At 33.6% G+C, this 17,834-nt stretch overlaps 1 protein-coding gene across 1 annotated transcript in view; it reads right to left on the bottom strand.

Moving 5' to 3' along the window:
- The window catches only part of Dcr-2 (Endoribonuclease Dcr-2), a 49,466-nt gene extending 32,381 nt beyond the window's left edge, over window positions 1–17,085 (bottom strand). Inside the window, exons 1-14 of the mRNA XM_068777905.1 lie at window positions 16,980–17,085; window positions 16,660–16,782; window positions 15,026–15,153; window positions 11,579–11,692; window positions 10,958–11,135; window positions 10,429–10,552; window positions 9,873–10,062; window positions 7,824–8,002; window positions 6,447–6,580; window positions 5,108–5,348; window positions 4,907–5,025; window positions 2,561–2,673; window positions 2,231–2,336; window positions 825–1,000 (exon numbers count right to left, since the gene is read on the bottom strand). Of these exons, the coding sequence (XP_068634006.1) occupies window positions 825–1,000; window positions 2,231–2,336; window positions 2,561–2,673; window positions 4,907–5,025; window positions 5,108–5,348; window positions 6,447–6,580; window positions 7,824–8,002; window positions 9,873–10,062; window positions 10,429–10,552; window positions 10,958–11,135; window positions 11,579–11,692; window positions 15,026–15,153; window positions 16,660–16,762 (1,905 nt within the window). The 5' untranslated portion in view covers window positions 16,763–16,782; window positions 16,980–17,085. The remainder of the gene's footprint in view (window positions 1–824; window positions 1,001–2,230; window positions 2,337–2,560; window positions 2,674–4,906; window positions 5,026–5,107; window positions 5,349–6,446; window positions 6,581–7,823; window positions 8,003–9,872; window positions 10,063–10,428; window positions 10,553–10,957; window positions 11,136–11,578; window positions 11,693–15,025; window positions 15,154–16,659; window positions 16,783–16,979) is intronic.
- Window positions 17,086–17,834: the final 749 nt, after the last annotated feature.

The following is a 17,834-nucleotide window of genomic DNA, read 5'->3' as shown; positions in this document are numbered from 1 at the left end:
TCTATTTTAAGGTCGAAACTATAACTTTCAGTTGTGTATATTATTCTTTTAGTCATTTTGTAACTTCTATAATACACATACTAAGATATGCCTATGTAAATTTTTCCGACGTACCAAATCAGATGTAGGCCCTTATAACTAATAATTTGCCAAGTATCATTCACTTTTTAAAAATGCATCGCAATTACTTACAATTTCGAATTACATACGATACTTACGATCGTAAGTCGCGGGTTCGATTCCCGGGATACTGTGTCATACTATCAATTAATTAACACTGTGCATTAATTATATAGGATTGCCATTGATCACAAACAAGTCTCTAGAGGATGGGCAGCAGTGTCCTCAGCGTACCACAATACTACACTGCGATCGCCATTCCGTTTGCTAAGCGTAGCAAAAATGTTATATCCCTCCATATATATTTTTGGGGGAGGCCTATATGCAACGGGCCACCATAGGCTGAGTACAGACATAAGCATTCTTTGTGCGCAATGGGACAGACAGAGCAAAGAACAGTAAATTGGATGAAGAGTTCAGACACTATTTCGTATCAATTATATTGAAACCTATATACGTACATACCTTTATGGCAGTAATTATGTGTTATTAAAATACTGATAGTGCGTACTATTTTATAGTCTATTTATCTCTTGTATGTAAATTAAGTTGTGTGTTAGATATTACAGTGTCTAAGTTACAGTGTATATAATAGATCAAAAAGAAAAGTTCTAGTATGGGTGCCGCCGACATTCGTATGCGTAAATATTAATTTTTATGAATTAAAGACAATGAGTTACCCTCCTATAGCAAATATTACATACCTTGATCGGTTCCTTAACGGGACAAGCCAAAGGTAACAAAACAGTTACCAAAACACGACCGTCATGGTCTAACCTCTCCAGAATCCACATAGGCGATATGAGAGTAAAGTAATCTTTGGGCAGTGCATTGCAATACCTATGGAGCAAGCTGACAGCAGACACGCCTGACAAACGATCTGTAAGAAATAACAATTCATACCTCACGCTCGCTCTTTTAAGATAAATCAGGAATAGTAAAGTTGCTGGAAGTACTAAAATTTTGGTGTATAATTGGATGAACCCATTAGTCTCTTGTATTTTGCTTTTGTTTTAATTTTTTGTAGATATAACTTGCAATTATTATTAGAGAGGAGATCACGCGCAAGTAAACATGGTTTGAGCAGGCCTCCCAGGCAGCCTATACCTTGCTTGAAGCTGATGATTATGATTATGCATTAGAATATACATTAATATATTTTTGTCCCTAAATCCAACAAAAGTGATAAGGTACCATTTAAAGTAGGGAATGAGTCTGGGGGTCCGTACCACCCTCCGACCAAATAAACTTTCTCTGAACGCGAATATCCGTGCGATGTGTGACACTTAACTTTGGAACAATAGCCCTGTAGGTGGCCCCGTTCGAGTATATGTCCTCTGACTCGCTCAGAGAGGGTACTTGTGGCTATGGCGGCTTAATAACTTCCGCGTGTGCGTTATAATATATTAAAGAAAAGAACGATGTTGAAATTTCGAAAATTGTAATAAAAAAAAACGAAAATAATAACCTTACCAGTGAAAATCTGGTAAGAAGTCAGAGCTATATGACAGATATATTATCACCTCCGAGCGAAACTCATATCGAAGTGGCTAAATGTATGTGTGTGTTATCATGATGAACGACCACAACCATTCTAATAATTAATACCGGCCGTTTTCTCCCAACTTCTCGTTTAATCTCATCAGTTGGAGGCAGTAGAGATTAGAACCAACATCCGTCCAATCCCATCAAACACGAGGCATTACCTTACTTAATTTTACTGAGCATATAAAGCTATTATTTACACCTGCAGCAGCCACAGTGGTATTTTTTAATGTTCACAAAAGAACCTAGAATTTTTTTATGATATTTAGTGTAATATTAAATAATTTATGGCATTAGCAATAAAAAGGTACACGGATACCACTCTAGTCATAGGATCCAAAAGAAGTAGAAACAATATTGCTAGCACACAAATTACAATGTATGTTGTTAGTAAAGTGTTAATTTTACCACTATCCTTACATATACATTATGTACATGTATTATTTAATTTTATTAAAATATTTGTGACGTCTATTTTAATTATGACGTAAAATTTTATTTATGTTTTAAACAAATGTTTTTGTTAATGTAATAGTAACTAGAATGTTTGTCGTTTTAAACTTACTGCCATATTCTGTTATATATGCAGGTATTTCTTCGTCTTCGTACAACTTCATTTTTATATCTTGGTTTGTTGGCTCATTTCTCGTGTCGGTTTTACCGACTAAAACCTAAATATAAAAAAAAAACATTTTGTTATAATCGGCACATTTAACTTCGCGTAATTTTTAACTTTTAAACATTTCGAGTCTAAAAGTATTGTAGTGTAAATAAAAAAAAACAACATAATCAAGATAGCGGGAATTCGTGGATGACAGGTAATCTTAGCGATCTTTGAAAGAAGCTTATGTCATACATCAGCCGACGAAGAAAATAATTTTCTCTTTTAAATTACCTGTTGAACATGTTGCTCTACATTTTGAAACATCTTATATTGTTTCATAAAATTGGACTCGTTTCTTTGGTCTAACAAGATAACAAACGACGACTCCGAATTTCTTGCACGACCTATAAAATTAATCATTTTTTATTAGGAAATTTTTTATACACGTTACACTACCACTTATTTAAAAAGCGCACGACGACACGACTTCATTCCTTTAAAAACACCACAGTGGTTTTGTTTAGCAATAATATACGATAGAACATTTAATGGAATCAGGCGTTACCTCGTGGAACTCCATCCTAAGTAAGAAAAGGACCAATATTTAGCCACTTCCGCACATGCAGTGGTAGTCGTGCAATAAAGTGCACCGCCCGCCAGCCCGCTGATAAATGCCTATGCGGCAAACAATGCGAATCACACAACCAAGAGTCAAAAAAGAGTATGTTATCTGTGTAACATAACTCCTGAAAATGCCCCGTGGAGGGGTGAAACACGTGTTGAGTAATTTGGCGGTGGCGGTTGTGTGATTGATGTGCGGAAGTGGCTAAATATTGGTCCTTTTCTTACATACGATAGAACGTCGTTACCTTCAATACTGCGAATGTAAAACTTCTGGTATTATACGTTAAATCTTTGGCGATGAAGATAATGCTACGGCAATTACATTTTGAAATGTTAAGCTGGGGAGAAAGATCCTTCGCATTTTTTTTGGAAAAATCGACACTCAAGTTTATCTACATTTAACAGTAACATATAACGGTACAGTCATTCCGTTTAATGAGACTGCTTAAAACCTAAGCATTCATTTTGATAAACTGCTTTCACAGGTTTGGTAAATTAATAAGACAGGCAATCGTACTTTTTTCTTTAATATTATGCAACTACGTATACATTTTTATCGTGTACAATAAAGAATATTAACCAACTAACTAAATATAGTATGAAGGTTCCATTGCGTTCGATGATATTAGCCATCTTGTAGGTAGAGACATGATACCGTTGCTGATGAAATTTTCGGAAGTCAAATTACGACAAATAGTTTTGAACAGTCCTCTTTTTTGGGTTAACCTGACATTGCCTAAAAAATTCTGAAGAGACGGCAACAGATGGAAATCTGAAGATTCACGTTAATAGCTACATAGCTGATGCATTGTCATTTCCCAGCTAAATCTCTTAATTTTTGCCTAGTAGCTAATTATGTTTTTGGTCTAGCTTTATCATGATAAAAGACCAGACACCTTCTATTTATTAAATTGAAGGTCTTGTTCCTACTTCTCGCTTTAATCTCATTAGTTATTGGCACTAGAGATCCATATTGAAGGTCCTGTCCAACGGTAAAAGCCCATAGTAAACAATGCCCATCCAATCCTATTATACATGCAACATCACCATTCAAATACGGCCTTTTTCGCACGTTCTTAATCCACTTTTGATTAGGGGGAGGCCGCCCTCTGCCTAACCGCGAACAGTGTGAGCGAACAGAGGTTGCATCCGGATTTATTCTTGACTCGCCCGTGGTCTACGCTGCCGTTACAAGCCGCATATACACAACATCAACACTACACAGCTCTACTCGGGTAGAGCGGTTTATTACGTGCGAACGTCATCTTACAATTCGGAAAGCGTCTGTCCAGCTTTGGTGTTATTTTTATGTTCACAGATCATTTCGCACCGTGAACTCAATTCCGATGAAGTTGTAAAGGCCCCCCGACTAACAGCATCAACTTCAACCGCAACCAAGCGATGCAGTTTCTTTACGTCTCAACAATGAACAAAGATTAAGTAAACAGTCCATGATGTCTTTTAAGTAAGCTCGTATTGCACCGTAATAAGCTATTTAGTTTCCCCACATTTTTCAAATGTATCCAAAGTATTTTGCGATCTATTTTTAAAGATTAAGCTACTTTCAGTAACCACTGATATGTCGATCCTAATCCACTTTGAAAAATGGCGTCGATTAAATCCGTAACTGGAAAACCAGAACGTGGGGCACCTTTGACTTCAAAAACCCCAGACTCAATATGCTTAAACCAACTTAGCGCTACTCTTACATCTGCATTAGGTCATATAACCATCACAATATATTTTGCGGCTTGCGTTGCATATTTTGCTTTTTATGGAGCAAAATCATAAAATGTATGTAATTTGCTCATTAGATTAAATAATTTTAAAAGGATTTTTTTAAATGTCACCTATTCCATGTCATCGAAACCAGTCAGATACAAAAAGTACACCCAAAGAGGTTTTATTACAAGTTTATATATACTTATAGCGAAAAGATTTTCCCTGGCCTAAGATATTGATTTTTGAATATTGTATAGTCAAGTTGGTAGCCATAAACAAATGAATTCGTACCTTTGCTTTGAACATAAGATCGATACTCAATGGGAGGATCGAATCTCAATACCAAAAGACATTGTGGAATATCTATTCCTTCTTCAATAATACTAGTAGAAATCAGGCAATTTAGATCCCTGAAATAAATAATTTATTATTCAACATGTTGCAGTCGGTCAAAAAGTTTTCAAAAATCATTCATTTTAGGTTATTACATACTCGTTAGAAAACTTCAATAAAGCCAGCTGACTTCTCTTCTTTTGGTAGTACTGTTCTCTAGTGTTATTGTATGGGTTAACATTAAAGCCCACTATAAAGTCATGTTTTAAAAAACCAAAATCTTTTGGATTAATTTCAGATACTTCTTTGAGTAAGTTGTATAATACTTTTGCTGTGAATCTTTTCCTTGTAAATATAATAGCGGCTAAAGGTTTCCGCGAAAGATTTATTCGCAATTGAACTGAAAGCATTTATATTATAAATAAGCCAAATTTTTTTTTAAATAATATTACAAACTTATTCACAAAATGAACAGTAACAATAGTGCAGCGGTAGCAAAATATAATTAGATATTAAAATTCAATTGCGTCTAACACTACCTAGAATTAACAAGACGCATATGAATAAACATTAGTAAGGAAGTAAAAGAGATGGGTGAAATTAGTAAATCCAATTGACTTTCAAGTTACACAAGAAATTGAAGCTTTTTAATTTAAAAAATCGTCGTTATTTGATTCAAAGTCAGTTTACAGATTTCATATATTAATAATAAAATTTTCTTTTTATATTTTCATATCAGGTATATACAGCTCCTCCCTTTTGATTCTATCATCTCAACATGTTTAAATTATGAACAAGCATCACAACGATTAAGAACAATTAACAAAAGTCCACGCATAAAACATAGCGCCCGAACCTTACAAATGGCAACTCTAGACTGACATTTTACACCGGTATAGACGCATCTGTATATCGTTATTACTAACTTAAGAGATTGCACATTTTCTGGTATAAATTCTGTACGGCGAACACGGCATGCCAGAAAAGAGATCCCAGAGATGTTTTTAAAGAGTGACGTCAGCATTGTTAACACAAGAGTGGCGTTACGATTGTCGTTTTATTGATTGCTCGCAAAGTTGAATCTTCAAAGAAATACATGTTATCGTATCACGACCAGAGGAGTTAAAGTACGACCGCTTGAACACGAACGAATAAGAACTCCCAAGCTTTGACCGTGCGGCAGTTTATACTTGCACGGTTAGCAATCGACAAACAAATGAAGAAATTTATAAGAGCCGCTCAGAAGTCTTAAGTAATGAGTGCTATTATAAATATACGTCATAACTTCAATACACATAATTGTACATTTGTTTAAAAAATTTCAATTGCGGCTCGCAAAAAAATTCAATTTTCGAAAAATGGCTTGCACTCTTAGAGATTGGCCACCCCTGCTATATACCATTATATATAAAAAAAAATTTAAAAATCTTGGACTACCATTATAACACACATTTTTCTCTAAATGCTAACATTATAGTATGAGACAAAAGAAACTCACCATTAGATTTAATGACATCGGGATGATACTCTTTTAAAATATTTAAAAGTTTTATTATTTTATCGGATGAGTGTTTTAGTACTCTATCAAAACCAGTTTCATTTTTCATTGCATTCATTAAAATCATTCTGACGCTAAAAAAAAAACTTCACAATAATGTCAATATGAAATGATTAAGTGTACCAGATAGTGACACGAGAAGCTCAAACACTCAGTGTTCCTTAATCTTTTTGATGAGCGGAACTCTTTTTAGTAGTCACTTTCATTATGGAACCCCTGGTTTGTTTGAACAGTACTCGTTTAACGTATAACATTGTGTAAATAGATAATATGAAACAAAAATGACAATTATTTCCAAAGGTATTTAATTTCTTCGAAATGTAATTCAGAACTAGCGCATAAAAATAAATTATAGATTATCTGTACGAACGACACGTATTTGGTTATGTGACAAAATATCCACACAGGAAGCGTATGCAGCTATCGCGTTGGTAACAAACAAATTAATGACCACTATCATGCAATTATTGCCGATAGAACTATAATGTAAAACAAACGTACGACGCCAGAAGACGCTGTTCGCTGAGAGGAAGCGTCTATAGCCAAACGACAAAAGTTTCGCAGCGAAAGGGTTAACACAAAAGTACCTTAAATAGGTTAAATTTAACTTTATAGGACTTTTAAATTTTAATTTTAATGTGATGTGTAATATTGCCTATTCTTATTACAAATATACTTAATATAAGGCTTGATAGATGAATGTTAAATTTTAGGTCAGGTTCAGCATCAAGTCAGCAAGTTTTGACTAATCAGTCAGAGGGGAATCCACCAGGCTCATCTCTTTATTGGTCATAACCCTGCGAGTATCCAGTGAAATTATAAATAAAATAATGAGCAGGGGAATCACCGATACGGGGATTTACCGAGATTTGATGCTACATAAAGAATGTTTTACAGCAGTTTGTCATTTTATTCCCCAGAAACAATGACTTGAAAACAGCTTTCCCAAATTTGAAAAACATTAGCAGTGTTCAGTTAACAACTATCATAAAGCGCTTAGAGTTGAAGAATTAAATTCACAGTTCGTTCAAAGTGGAGTATGCAAGTTTTATTATTAATGGTTAAAAGGAATGTTATAGTGCTGCCGAAATCGCTGTACCGCGCATTAGGAATGCCCGCAGCGAGACGGGGAGGGGCGATTATCGGTCGCACTACCCGTCAGCAAGTCGTTTTTTCTTCGGTTCCTAGCTTACCACGGGGTACAGTGGATTACTCGTACATTTAAAGTTTTATTTTTGTTTATATAATATCATAATCATGTAAATTCTCAATGATTATTAGATGTCGGCAAACAGTTAAAAGTTCGCATATACTTACTCTATGAGATGTGTAATGACAAACTTGAATAATAACTCTTCCTCTGGTGTAGATGTCCTTCGCTTTAATTGCTCTAACAAAATTATGTAAGCAAGAATACTAATATCGCCGCCGTAAATACCAAGCTCTTCTATAAATTCTACTATTGACTTAATCATGTTTTTAACAAGCTTTACTATCTGTAAAAATAATAAAAAATTTTGTTAAACATTATTTTCAATGCTTCTCACGATGGTTTTACAGGACAATGCTTTGAACATTGATTGTCAAGGTGGACTGTCAAAAAATAACAAACCTATTATAATTTATATTTTTTGGATATACTAAAAACTTATCTACGTCTATCGGCGTCGCGGTGGACTCGTGAATCGTTTCGTCCCCAACGGCCGTCAATTGCGCGAGCGATGTGCCCCGTCCGCTGCCACTTGAAACGAACCATTCTACGAACTTCTTCTACATCCGTAACTTTGTTTCTTCTGCAGATCCTCTCATTTCTAATTCATTCTCGCATTGAAACACCTAGCATAGCTCTCTCTATTGCTTTGTTGGTAACCTTGACCCTACCCTACCTTACGAGCCCATCGTCTGGCAATACACATTGGCCAAGGACCTTCGCCGTAAAACAACGCAGTATTTTGACAAGAATGAATGTGGTTTCAAAGCTTCCCGAGCATTGCCCATGCCAGTTGGCGAGTGATCTCTTTTCCAAAGTTGGACTCAACTATCAACCGTCACCGTACCAACTACTTCGAGATTACTTAAGTAGGCTAGATATGGACATAAGAACATAAACAAGATCGTTCTACATTCAGCTTAAAATTAAGCTTACGTACCACCTACTGAGAAGAACTATCAATTTTTTAGATGTTGTGGTGTTATATATATATATATATATATACATATACACATATATAAATATACATATATATATGCATAAACTATATATAATAAGTCAACTTGTCAAGCAACATTTGACCCTTTTTTGAACACGTTTGAAGAATAGATAGTATTGTAAAGGAGGAAAAATATATAATATAGAAATAAATTATGCTTGAAGGACGTTTGAGTATAGGATTGCTCGAAGTGTATTTTCGTAGATACTTGATACGAAATTCAACCAAGACAAGCAGTAAGCTGAAGTGATAGAAACAAGGTAAGATAACCAAGCACAGCATCGCCTCATTGACAAACAGTGACGAAGACCGGCTTGCGTTCCTCAATTCTGCTGAGCGATAATGGAGGACGTAATTAATAGGAATAATGGTGGAAATAGTACAGGTCACACTGATGGGCGTTGTGGACTAAAGGTTCTCAAGTGGCGACCACGAGTCGGTAGACGCGGCTTGGGTACGCCCCCTAGTGGACCGACGACACAATTAAGGTTGCAGAAAATCGCTGGGTACAGGCAACGCAAGACCGGTCATCGTGGCAATTTCTGTGGGAGGCCTCTGCGTTGCAATATGATGATAAGGTGTCTATCGGCTGATATGATGATTATTTACGGAAATTTAAAATGAATGGAATTCACTTATTCAGAAGGCCGTCAAATGTTTTGAGTTGATTTATTGATTTCATTTACATGAAAATAGCTATCATCATAATCAATTTTAAAAAGGTGAATTTTTATAAAGTTATAGAAACTGATTACACAAGCACTGTTTAGATTTTGGAAAAGTGAAAGTTTTTTAAGCAAACCGATGTTACTAACACGAGCGCCACGCAACTTTCGAATTACCACACAGAACAGATGAAACGGTCGAGTAGTCCGGTATACTAATCAACCTTTGGCTAACCATTATGGCCTAACATTTCTATGGGTTAACAGAGTGAAAAAAGTTGATCTTAATCGACCAGTTATTAATACAAGCAAAATCCGTCTTTCTGGTCTATCGCTATAGATACAACTGTACTTTGCACAGTTGTAAATCATCAGTGTTTAGACGAAATGATCATTGATCCTCTATGATGATAAAATTAATAAACATTTTGTATGACGCAAAAAGTAAATAATTTAAACTATGCTATTAATCATTGTAGCTAAAATCATACCTTATTAGGGTCATGCGACATATCAACTTGTCCCTCATTTAACTTAACAGAAGTTTTCACTGTTATTGGTAGTCTTACTGATAAAACAAGCTCTTGTAGCTCCTCCAAGTAACTAATAGCCTCTTTAGCTGAATTTGAAGGCTCATGATATTCATAAACTTGTAAAATTTCGTGAGGGTTGGTTGAATAGCTGAAAAATATGTTAAATATTATGTTTAAATTATTTTTTTAAAATAATTTAAACACATAATATTAGATGGTTAAAATTACCCCAGGTAGCATTTAAATAATATTTATAATATTAAAATAAATTGTATAAATAGGCAATCTAATTTAAATACATTTATATATTCATTACTAAAACATATACACTTTGAGAAGGGTTTTCATTTTTACACTAAGGACATAAACTTTTAAAAAGTCGCGATAACATGCTAACAGTAGACGTAGCTGTCTACTGTTGGCATTGAAATCTTTTTTTTTTGCATCAATTTCATTGCTTTCTGTATGACTTTAAAATATACATAATTTAGTTGAGCTAAGAAAAAAACATTACGTTAATACTTCTCCAAGTTCATTTACAGTTGCAATTGTTGCATGAAAAGTTGTTTCCAAATTCCGTAAGCTGGCCTCGACTTTGGACAGATTCACATTTGAATTAAGAAGTGTCGCTGTCAATCCTAGAATAGAGATAAACAACTAATTTTAGGTCATAGAACTTATCAAAAGCTTCAATCATATACATACACCAAATATTTATACGATCTATATAAAATATCATTATAGTTGGTTATATTTAAATGACAATGATAACATTTATAAATATTGGTTGTTTCGGAATGTTATTATTTTATTTAATATGGTATTTTCTTTTTTCCTAATTTTATTTTTTGAATACATGTTACATGCAATATTTTGGAGTCAAAGATTTTATAAATGTATATAGTTTATTACATAATTGCACCTTTCAAGTTATTCTTTAAATGAAAAATAATAAGCCATATCCACAGTATCAGTAATGAATTCTTTTTGTACATAAAAATAGGTAAAATTATAATTAGCCATTTAGTTAAAGGACTACTTACCAAGTACTCTTGGTTGTTGTTCCTTAGGGCAATATTCAAAATGTTTCATCACCATCCGCATAGGATGGTCCTCAATGGCATGGTGACATTCATCAAAAATTAAAAGGTTTATGTCACTAACTTGTATATATTGGTGAGTTAACATGTCAGCTAAAATTTGACTGGTCATCACAATTACCTAAAATAAAAAAATAAATATGAATAAAAGAAATATTAATAATGGAATTTATAAATTAAGTATAGGTTATATATATACAGATATTATATATGGATTTGAACGTATTGTTTGTTCATCACATAAGTTAATTAAGAGAAAATATGTTTTTAAATTTTTTGATACAACAATAACTTGGGTTTATTTTTGTCGATGAATGCCCTATCAAACTTAGAAAGATTATTATGGAGTTTAATTTACCTGGTCTAAACCATTTTTACAATGCAGAAAATAAGCAATGTACACAAAGTATGCATTTTTCAGAGGCCAAACTGTAGGTTCTAAAATCTCATGCCCCGAACTTCTAGATAAAACCACTTCTAAATTTTACTTTATAATATATTAATAAACAGATATCTGTTTTGTTCCAGTATTTACTGATAAAATCTAATAAAAAAATTACTAACCTCATTCTCTGTAAGTTCTTCATCCCACTTCACCTTTTTCCATAAATCAACTTTATCTTCACCACTATAACCAACAACCTTCTTAACAGGGCATGATCTAGATATAGTCTTCAACTGAAAAATAACATAATTCTAAAAAAGTGTCACACTTGATATGCTATAAATACATCTTCTAAATTTATACAGGATGTCCCCTAATGAATGCATAATTCTGGAGTGCCAAATAGTTCAGTTATTAAGAGTTTAAAATAAAGAATCCAAAAAAAAATTCCAATTTGTGACCAACATTAAAGGTTTTTTAAAATATACACATTGTATTGGCCAAGTGTAACTATGTGAATATCAGGATTGCCAAATTAATGACATTTTCTGCATTTTTGGGGTTGTTTTATTACTCTTAGACATTCTTATAAAATGCAGTGAATTGGATGAATACCTGTTATACGCTCTTGTAAAAAAATATGAACTTCTGAAATTTCATTAAACATCATATATACAAAGTTTCAGGGCCTATGGTGAACAAAGATACATGTAATGAAAAGTTGAGTGGCTAGCTATTAGAAAAACATGTAAATATACAGTGACTATTATTAAAAGGCAAAAAGAGCAATTCGGCAGAAAAAAACTTTGTCTTTAAGACAAGATTTCTTCACCCAGTTTTTTTTAATACAATCTAATTGTATTAATGAATCAGTAAGTTGTACATAAATCAACCTGTATTTAATCTCAGATGTTCGAATTGACCAACGCCAACTCTAATACAAGTACTCTATGTATTAATAAAAACCTCTTCTAAGATGTCACATATAGCGCTGTTCAGTTATTTATTAAGCAGCATCATGAATATGACTACATGATTTTTCTAAGCTTGGAATAGGCTTAAAATACTGCTGAACTTTCAGAAAGCTACAGTGAAAAAATCTCATTGTTAAGTCTGGGGATTAAGGAGGCTACAACACATGTCCCTTGAGAATATAGAAATAATATTTACCATAAACATGCAGTGATTGCTATAAAGATGCCAATTTAAAAATATTAAAATAATTTCAAAGTAAAAAATAGCACTTCATTAGGGTCAACACTAATTTTTTAGACCTAAAAGTTCACCTTATACAACACTAATAATATATACTAACTATATATAAATTGAAGTTTTACTTATCTAAACTTTACACTTACCTTTTAACAAAACTATTCCATAACAAATGGCCATGAAAATTAAAATTTCACAGTATTGTAATTAGATTTTATATCCAATATTTAAAATTTTTTTTTGGTTGATTAAGCACTAGACATTACTGACTTAACACCAGCTTTACTCAAAAAATGTAGCTATTAAAGAATCCTAATTAACAATAAGAAATTTTGCACACATGAAGTCAAGAAACTTCCCAATTTGCCTACCAAGTATAATATTCAAGCTAACTACTATATAGATATTTTTATGGTTCCTAATAAATCAAGAAAAATGATATGACTGCTTTAATGCTAATAAGAAGATAACACTCTAAATGATAAACCACTAAAGATGGCCACAATGCCAGGTCTTGTTCAGCTTCTATCTTGCAACTACCCACAAACATAACTAGGCCATCAGTTTACCTGAGTGGAAGCATACCTACACTGTGCTTATGGACTTATGGATACTACTCATGAACCTTTCTACTCCAGTAATATTGCTACTTAATGTTTATAATAATTACAAAATTACTAGGTACTCATAATTAAAATATTACACATATAATCTCATACCAAGACAAATTAGATTCACAGCAAGATTAAGTTTACACAAATTTCACATAAGTGCCGTAGTCCATAACAATTGCTTGTTAGTTATACTTAGTCTGGCCATAAATACTGTTACTATTCAAAAAAAGAAAATATTACGTTTGAATTTGGAATCTGTCATTTTTATATGATTGCTTGATGTGTTTTCTTATTTTCGCGCCATTATATTGTTAAATATTTTGTTATATTAAAATGGAGTGGGGTGATAAAGAGAACCGAATCGCTGTGATTGCCTTACATAAAGTAGGTATGGAGAAAAGTGCAATTTTTAAAACCCTCCACCCGCTTGGTATTAGTCAAATGTTTGTTTACCGGGCTATTGATAGGTACAATGATACCTCCTCTGTTTGTGACAGAAAAAGATCTGGCCGTCCACGTACCGTTCGTGTGAAAAAGGTGATTAAAGCAGTTAGGGAAAGAATTCGAAGAAATCCTGTCCGTAAGCAAAAGATTTTATCTCGGGAGATGAAGATAGCTCCTAGAACCATGTCGCGTATATTAAAAGATGACTTAGGACTTGCAGCCTATAAGAGACGTACTGGTCACTTCTTAACTGATAATTTAAAGAAGAATAGGGTGGTAAAATCCAAACAACTACTTAAGCGGTATGCAAAGGGAGGTCACAAAAAAATTTTGTTTACGGATGAGAAAATTTTTACAATTGAGCAGTATTTTAATAAACAAAATGACCGTATTTATGCTGGAAGCTCTAAAGAAGCTTCGCAATTAGTAAACAGAGTACAACGTGGGCATTATCCCACTTCAGTGATGGTTTGGTGGGGTGTTAGCTATGAAGGGGTGACTGAGCCATATTTTTGTGAAAAAGGTATTAAAACGTCGGCACAAGTTTATCAAAATACCATTCTTGAGACGGTAGTTAAGCCTTTAACTAACACCATGTTCAATAACAAAGAATGGTGCTTTCAACAAGACTCGGCACCGGGTCATAGAGCTCGATCCACCCAATCTTGGTTGAAAACTAACGTTCCGGACTTTATCAGCACTGAAAACTGGCCGTCGTCAAGTCCTGACCTAAATCCATTGGATTATGATTTATGGTCAGTTTTAGAGAGTAAGGCTTGCTCTAAACGCCATGATAATTTGGAGTCCCTAAAACGATCCATTCGGTTGGCAGTGAAGAATTTTCCTCTAGAAAGAGTTCGTGCTGCTATTGATAACTGGCCTCAACGTTTAAAAGACTGTATTGCAGCCAATGGAGACCACTTCGAATAAACATTGTATATTTTTAATAGTTATATATTGATGTATTAAACTAACTCACTATGAAAGGAATAAATGTTACGTATAAAAAAAAATCGTGCTTTTCTTTATAACAATATTTATGGCAAGACTAAGTAATTTGCAGTACAAAAACATAAATCATACAATTTACACACATTAAACATCCTTTTTATGATGTTTTTGACATAATAAAACTTTTTCAGTTTATTATTTAGTCACTACATTTATCACAATACATATCAACACAACTATTTTAACTAAACTCAATCATACTATTAATAAATTTCATTTTCAGCATATTTTTGAAAAAACAAAGATCTATTCCAGACTCACTATTTAGTTACCAAATTTATTACAATTTATTTGCTACTAACAATACTAATTACAACATTAAACTGAAAGATTAATTTTTCATACCTGTTGTTTAACAAGTGGTACTGTGTTGACCAAATAAAATGTTCTCTTTGCTCCTTGTCCCCACACACCCTTAAGACTGTGTCTAAATCTAGTTATTAGACGAGTTGCTATAACAGTTTTCCCAGAACCTACAACAGTATTTTCTATGATATATAAATATTGACAATGATCACAATTTTTATTAGACTACTCCATAGCCAAAAATAAATAAATAACAATCTCCCCACATATCAAAGTATATCTCAAATTTTATGCCCAGTGGCAAAGACCTTTTCCAAACATTTCCACTGTTCAAACTATTAAAATTTTCTGTTGCTTTTAGTATGTACTCATGATACCATTCAAGGATTCTATTACTTTCATTCCATTGGTCAACTTATATATTTCAGTAAGTTTCATTATTGGTTTTAGATGAATATTTGTCAGTTTATTCTGATATTTGTTAATAGCTATTCTCCTCTCAGTAGGTGCTAAGATATGTTTGTATCTTAATCCTTTGCAATCAAGACCGTTTTCTTCAGCAACTTGAAGTGTTTCGCAGCGCTTTTGGTGAATTTCTATCCCCTAACTTAAAGTGATTATACACATAAAGCCTTTTGCCAAGTTAAAGAGCCAAGTTTGCCATATCAAACATGGCAATAGCATCCTCTTTTGTAGCTGTGTTCTAGCGTAGTTATTTGTTTCCATAACTATTTCATTTACAAGTTTATCAGTAAAAACATTTCGAAAAAATTCAACGGCTCTTTCGACTGTTTTTTGTCTGTGAGAGTATGTGTGGTCCTCGAGGAGCATTTACGGCTATAAATGGTATTCTTGAGGGTATCTCTTCGGATTCTGTACAACAAATCCATTCAGAATTGTCAGATTGTGGGTCTTCTGCAGTATCACTATCACTGACAATTATTCTGATCTTTCGTACTCTTACACCTCTTACTTCTTTACTATCATCACTGCTGTTTGCGGTCGCGCTATCGCCAGGGTCTCTAGCTATTCTTGGAATCTCCTCGTTTAGTAACTCTAAATCAAACTCGTCGCTCGAACTTATTTCGCCACTGCATTCCATGGTAATGGGGATGAGAAATTTCAATTTTTCTATTTGTTCTGCCAAGCTGTCAAGTTCGAATTGATGCCGTAAATGCAGTCTGCTTCATGGTACTGCACTATTCTCAGATAAGAGAATCTTATGTAATTTGAGGGGGACATTACAAGTGACCCAACTTCAAAGAACAATATCACACATGTAAACAAAATATCAATGGCCACATGAGGAAACATAAATAGTTTACATGGCACATAGAATGTCCACACCAAACAAAGTGGTGAGCGAACGTCACCACTCGAGATGCGGCGTGAAAATCATGTGGTGAGCGAGAGCCACCACTCGAGTTGCGGCATGAAATCATGTGGTAAGGGGCCCATGTCTCGAGTGCAAAAGGTTAATTGTTTTCAAAGGACTTTATATTGCATATATAAGCAGAATATTTTACCAAGAGTCAAATATCTTCCTTTTAATTGACAAGCTAGTTTTATGTTACATTTTGTTTTGTTTTATGCCCATTATTTAATTTATCCATCAATCAAGGCTTCCCTGATGTGAAATTGTAATTAATAAACATTAAAACAAAGCAACTTACCTGTTGGTAAATAAATAATGGAATTTTTTGTTATAGCAATCTCTTCAAGTTGTGTTTGATAAGATCTTAATATCAAACCATCTTCTTCAAGTTTTTCATCCATTGTGTGTTTTTGAATATGTCCTGTGGTTTATTATAAAAAGTAAATTGTATGCACGACACAGTGGCTGGTAAGAATAATTTTAGTTATAAAATAACTTCGGAATGTATAATAACCCTCAGCAGAAGAAAATAATGTCTACAGACATTTTGATTTGATTTTTAAACACTAAATGTTCGATTTTTTAATCTTTATAAATTTTGGCTAATAAATATCTTACCAGTAACTAATACCCGTTGAACTTTAGTATTTATCCTTTTGACTTTATTTGCAAGGTAAGTTTAAAACTAAACCCGGCAAAATAAACTGAAAGGTTTTCTTCATGACCTTTGATTTTGACAACTGAGACATAAGTCGTGACCATATCAAGGAACAAAATTTTCCCTGCTTTGTAAAAATATTAAACACCCAATCAACTTTGTTTTATTATTTTAATTCATTATTTTAATGCTTTTTAAAATAATATACAATAATACATAGTGGTAAAAAATAAAAAAAAACACACAATTGATATTAATCGGATAGTTATATAAAATATAACTATCCGGTTAATATCTTTCACTTCGGTCATCGACACATTTCCAGTTTACGTAGCATGGCACTAATTCAATGACATGTATATGTAGATTTTGGGAACGATATACTTTGATGCTTTGAATCATCAGCAAAGAATGGTATATTTAAAGTCTAGATATGCTGGTTTTACCTTGTTAGTAATATCTACAACTTTTCTCCTTTTCAAGTGCATAACGATGATGATCGAAGGGATTATCGAGCAGTGATAAAGCTTCGCGGTATAGCGTCGTAAGCAATTTGCGACTGGCATTATCTCGAAGGGAGGGATGATAGACTCTAAACAGGTCCTTAAGGATGAAGATCGCGGGCCCAGAGTGTCCCGATACTGAGTCTCGGTAGCACCATATTACTTCTTACCTATATCATATGTCCTTGACATCTTCAATGGGATCTCATGGGAGTGGCGAAACGACTCGTTCACCGAATAGGCAAAGAGTCTCCATAGAAGAGTCCTACAGACGTTGATCCATAGTCATCTTGTAAAGCGGAGCGCATGCCA

The sequence above is a fragment of the Battus philenor genome, unplaced genomic scaffold, assembly GCF_028537555.1.
Source record: "Battus philenor isolate CCGP_79_NKW_IND1 unplaced genomic scaffold, ilBatPhil1.0.hap1 SCAF_14, whole genome shotgun sequence".
Lineage (NCBI taxonomy): Eukaryota > Metazoa > Arthropoda > Insecta > Lepidoptera > Papilionidae > Battus > Battus philenor.
This window is presented reverse-complemented; position numbering and strand designations above follow the sequence as displayed.